This window comes from Palaemon carinicauda, chromosome 38 (assembly GCF_036898095.1).
Source record: "Palaemon carinicauda isolate YSFRI2023 chromosome 38, ASM3689809v2, whole genome shotgun sequence".
In the NCBI taxonomy this organism is placed as follows: domain Eukaryota; kingdom Metazoa; phylum Arthropoda; class Malacostraca; order Decapoda; family Palaemonidae; genus Palaemon; species Palaemon carinicauda.
Window position 1 is genome coordinate 54,391,006 of NC_090762.1, and position 5,000 is coordinate 54,396,005.

At 31.9% G+C, this 5,000-nt stretch overlaps 1 protein-coding gene across 2 annotated transcripts in view; it reads right to left on the reverse strand.

The window, feature by feature from the left end:
* Nucleotides 1-909, reverse strand: part of LOC137630634 (juvenile hormone esterase-like) — a 34,045-nt gene extending 33,136 nt beyond the window's left edge. For both annotated transcript variants that reach the window (XM_068362244.1, XM_068362243.1), the window contains exon 1: nucleotides 292-909. In XM_068362244.1, coding sequence (XP_068218345.1) covers nucleotides 292-786 — 495 coding nt within the window. In that variant the 5' untranslated portion in view covers nucleotides 787-909. The remainder of the gene's footprint in view (nucleotides 1-291) is intronic.
* Nucleotides 910-5,000: the final 4,091 nt, after the last annotated feature.

Genomic DNA, 5,000 nt, shown 5'->3' on the forward strand with positions numbered 1-5,000 from the left:
TATATATATATATATATATATATATATATATATATATATATATGTATATATACATATATATCTACAGTATTATACATATATATATATATAAATATATATATATATATATATATATATATATATATATATATATATATATCTACAGTATTATACATACATACATACATACATATATATATATATATATATATATATATATATATATATGTATATATATATATATATATATATATATATATATATATATATATATATATATAAAATTACTCTCAAAATGACAACCTAACTTACTCTAAATCTGAGGTCACCAACTGGTGCTTCTGCGTATGGAATGCTCATGAATGCGTAGAACTCTCTCCCATTGAAGGAAGTAAGGGTCGTTCCTATGGCTGTGCCAAGCTTATCCACAGTCACCCTTGGAACTCTTACGGGAGTAGCGGTCGTTGTTGGTTCTGGGGTGGTCGTTGTTGTTGGTTCTGGTGTGGTCGTTGTTGGTTCTGGTGTGGTCGTTGTTGGTTCTGGTGTGGTCGTTGTTGTAGCAGACGTAGATGCCTGTGATGTGGTAGGTGAAGCCTCTAATGTAGGTGTAGGTGTGGAAGTAGTTTCTGATGCAGCATTTATGGCACCATCATCTACTCCGACAATCTCCTCTGCGAGACCCCTGAATTTCTCATTTAATTTTTCTACAGAATGCAAGGGGGTTCGTAGACCAAAGGACAGCTGCACCCCTGGAAGGATTAAAATGAAAAGAAGAAGAAAAGGTGGTCTGGGACGTGGAAACCGCATTGCTTTGATGGTCCACCGTAACTCTGGACCAAGAAGAAAGTTCAGGTAAGGAAACACGACAGAAAGGCAGACACAGCTCGCTCGTTAAGCCTCGGCCACTGATTATGAAGAAAACACTTCGTCTGATGAGCCAACCAGCCAGCCGTCTCCGGCAGGCTCCACTCCACGTTCAGCTGATAAGGAGAGATAGATAGCCTGGGGGAACCCTTTACTTTCGGCAGTTTTCTGAAATCAGATGTCAACAGCAGTCAATAACTGCTGGTGATAAGTATGAAGTCCACTGATCACGTCGTGGGTCTGAGTAACAGTATAATATCGAATTACATTGTTGACAAAGTTTGGCATTTTAAATATGTGCACCCATATAGTAAAATTGTACTTAAAAAATCGACAGAAAAAATACACGAGTCAAAAAGTGTCTAAAATGGCGCTTGGAAATAAGAACACTTGAAAACATATTTGAGAAATATACTGATGTATGAATTAGAAGCTCTTTAGCCCCAGGGTTAAAATATTGCTCAGATTTCATAAAAACAAATCAAGTGAAAGTCAAATAACTTTCTTTGGGAAGACTTTCCAGGTACATTATCTCTCTCTCTCTCTCTCTCTCTCTCTCTCTCTCTCTCTCTCTCTCTCTCTCTCTCTCTCTCTCTCTCTCTCTCTCTCGTAATTAGATACTACTTTGAAATGTTAGGGTACAATATAGAAATGTTTAGAACAAAGGAATCAGAAAAACAGTTTTGTTAAGACAATCTGTGAGGTAGTTTACCGAAAACTCCAGATAAAAAGTATCGGTTGTTGAACTCGAGCTAAGAGCAAACAGCTCCATAGTTCGGCATCTTAAACTGTACCTAAAAAATCTATAAAATCTGTTCACAGAAACTCGTTGAGACTGACTTTTTGCAGCGTCAATAAAAGTTGCTGCTTTGATTAGTCTTTTCCGGCTGTTTTGAAAGAGAACATGATTATGTCTTGTATAAATATATGGGATTGATTGATTAATTGATCGATTGATTAAAAGATATCTGAAATGAAATATCTTAATAGTGAAAAAGACTTAAACATATCTCTAGCTCAAAGGATATTAAAAACGAAACTTTTTATGTTTTTATGTTGAACAGGCTGACACAAGTCTTTTTTTATAGTTTATATGTAACATATCTGTTTTGATGTTGTTACTGTTTTTAAAATCATCTATTGGTATTTTTTCTCATCGTTTATTTATTTCCTTATTTCCTTTCCTCACTGGGCTATCATTCCCTGTTGGAGCCCTGGGGCTTATAGTATCTTGCTTTTCCAACAAGCGTTGTAGCTTAGCTAGTAATAATAATAATAATAATAATAATAATAATAATAATAACAATAATAATCTGAGTATAAAGTTCCAACATTCATTGTCCACTCTTTTATTGAATTGAAACTGAGGCATGATTCATATAAAGGCCGATTCTTATACATAAAAATACCAAACATAAGAATTATTTAAGAAAATTAACATGGTGTATCTTAACTAGGTCTGTTACTTGGGAAACTTAGTAGTTTATTTATTACCTTGATCTGTTATTAAAGAAACTTAGCAGGTTGTCTGTTAACTTGATCTATTACTTAAGAAACTTTAGTAAGTTGTCTATTAACTTGATCTCCCAATTAAGAAACTTATTAAGAACTTAATAGGTTGTCTCTTAACTTGATCTATTACTTAAGAACTTAATATGTTGTCTGTTAACTTGATCTATTACTTAAGAAACTTAGCAGGCTGTCTACCAAATTGATCTATTACTTAAACTTAACAGACTGTTATTACCTTGATCTGATACTTAAAAACTTGAAACATAGCAAGTTGTCTATTAACTTGATCTGTTACTTAAGAAACACAATAGGTTGTACTGTATATTTACTTGATCTGTTCCTTAGGAAACTTAACAAGCTGTCTTTTAACTTGATGTATTACTTAAGATCTTAATAGGCTGTCTATAAACTTGATCTGTTAACAAACTCAGCGGTCTGTCTACCAACTTGATCTATTACTTAAGAAACTTAGCAGACGGTCTATTAACTTGATCTGTTCCTTAAGAAACTTAGTATCCTGTCTATTTACTTGATCTGTTACTTCACAAACTTAGCAGGCTAAGAAACTTAGCAGACTGTATGAAAGTTCTCATTTATATTAAAAAGCATCTCTCCTATCTACAAAGAGCCTCATATTCAGGGCCACCTTTAATGAATTCCCCTCAGTACGTAAACACCGAGATTCCCGTGTTGATCGTTAAGATTACAAAACTCACCAGTCGCGATAACAGCTTACGATAAGAGAGATTAGAATACCGTCCTGTTGACCTTGTCTTGTTGCAGTGTTGCTTCTCAGGACCCTTTCACTGTCTGTTTTTATCTTCAATGTACTCTCGAGAATAATAATAAATATATCAGTTGCTAATAAAGGCTTTTGGGAGGCCAGAAATTTGGTTCTCGGGCAAGTCAAAACTGAGTCCCGTGATGCTTAAGGTAGAAGATGTATGAAAAAAAAATAAGATCCAGAGTTCATTGAGAATCTTCATAGTAAAATTTCTAGATAGAGAGATGCATAGATAGATAGACAGAAAGGCAGTTAAAGCTATTAGCCATCTTAGCTTCCCGTGAAGTGTACCGGAATTAATGAAGCCAACTGTGCCCCATAGATACCAAAACCTTGTTAGAGTGGTTGATATCTGTACTGGAGAAAATAAATCTACCATTTTTTATTTTTATTTATGATTGAACTAAATAAAATTGTATTCTTTTTTAAATATTTATTTTCATGTTTATCTTTCACGTTTGTTTTTTACTTTTTTTTTATTTTTCAAATAAAGAGATGAGAAAAGATAAATAGATAGATAGATATACGTACTGTATCTGCTATACTCTTCTGGGATTCCAAACCAAGTCACGTTTCGCTGAAGGAAAATTAAAATGAACAAGTTGAAATAATTCATTATTTATTATGAAGTTATATCGTAAAAATTTACGGGTTTGTATGAATAAATAATGAAGTATTTAAAGCATAATACGTCTCTCATTGTTTAAAAACCTGCTGACAAAGTAATCTATTGCCATTCAGTTTATTTGTTCCCTCTCCACGACTTGGAATTATTATTATTATTATTATTATTATTATTATTATTATTATTATTATTATTATTATTATTATTATTATTATTAATCCCAGTTTACAGTTGCACCCAACCTAGTACAGTATTATTATTATTATTATTATCATTATTATTATTATTATCATTATTATTATTACTTGCTAAGCTACAACCCTAGTTGAAAAAACAGGATGCTATAAGCCCAGGGACCTCAACAGGGAAAATAGCGCAGTGAGGAAAGGAAACAAGAAAAATAAAATATCTTAAGAACAATAACAACATTCAAATAAATATTTCCTATATAAATTTTAACAAAATAAAAGGAAGTGTGCCCGAGTGTACCCTCAAGCAAGATAACTCTAACCTAAGATAGCGTTAGACCATGGTACAGAGGTTATGGCACTACCCAAGACTAGAGAACAATGGTTTGATTTTGGAGTGTCCTCCTTTTTGCAGCATTTTCTAACAGGAACTGATGTCTTCTACACTATTTCAATTCAGGTTTTAAGGAAAAGTCTCTCCTTCTTCTGCTAAGCTTCAGAATTTTGTTTCTGCTTCTGATTTTCCAGACTTATAATTCTCTTTTGTTTAAGGGCGGTGGAACTGTTACTTCAGGTGATGTTGAATCTCGATTATTTTTCCTGAGTGTGTTTTATGTATATGAGTGTATATTAGAAAATCACATATCATATATACACACACACACACACATATATATATGTATATATATATATATATATATATATATATATATATATATATATATATATATATACATATACATATATATATATATATATATATATATATATATATATATATATATATATATATATATATATATATATATGTATATATAGTCACGTGTATTTACATATGTAGCAAGCGCGCACACAATCTATTTACAGTACACACACACACACACACACACACACACACACACACACATATATATATATATATATATATATATATATATATATATATATATATATATATGCATATATATATATACTGTATTGACCCATCACAGTCGATCAACCTCCTGGTAATGATTCAAAATAGGTTTATAAGAAACTGATCCGTTTT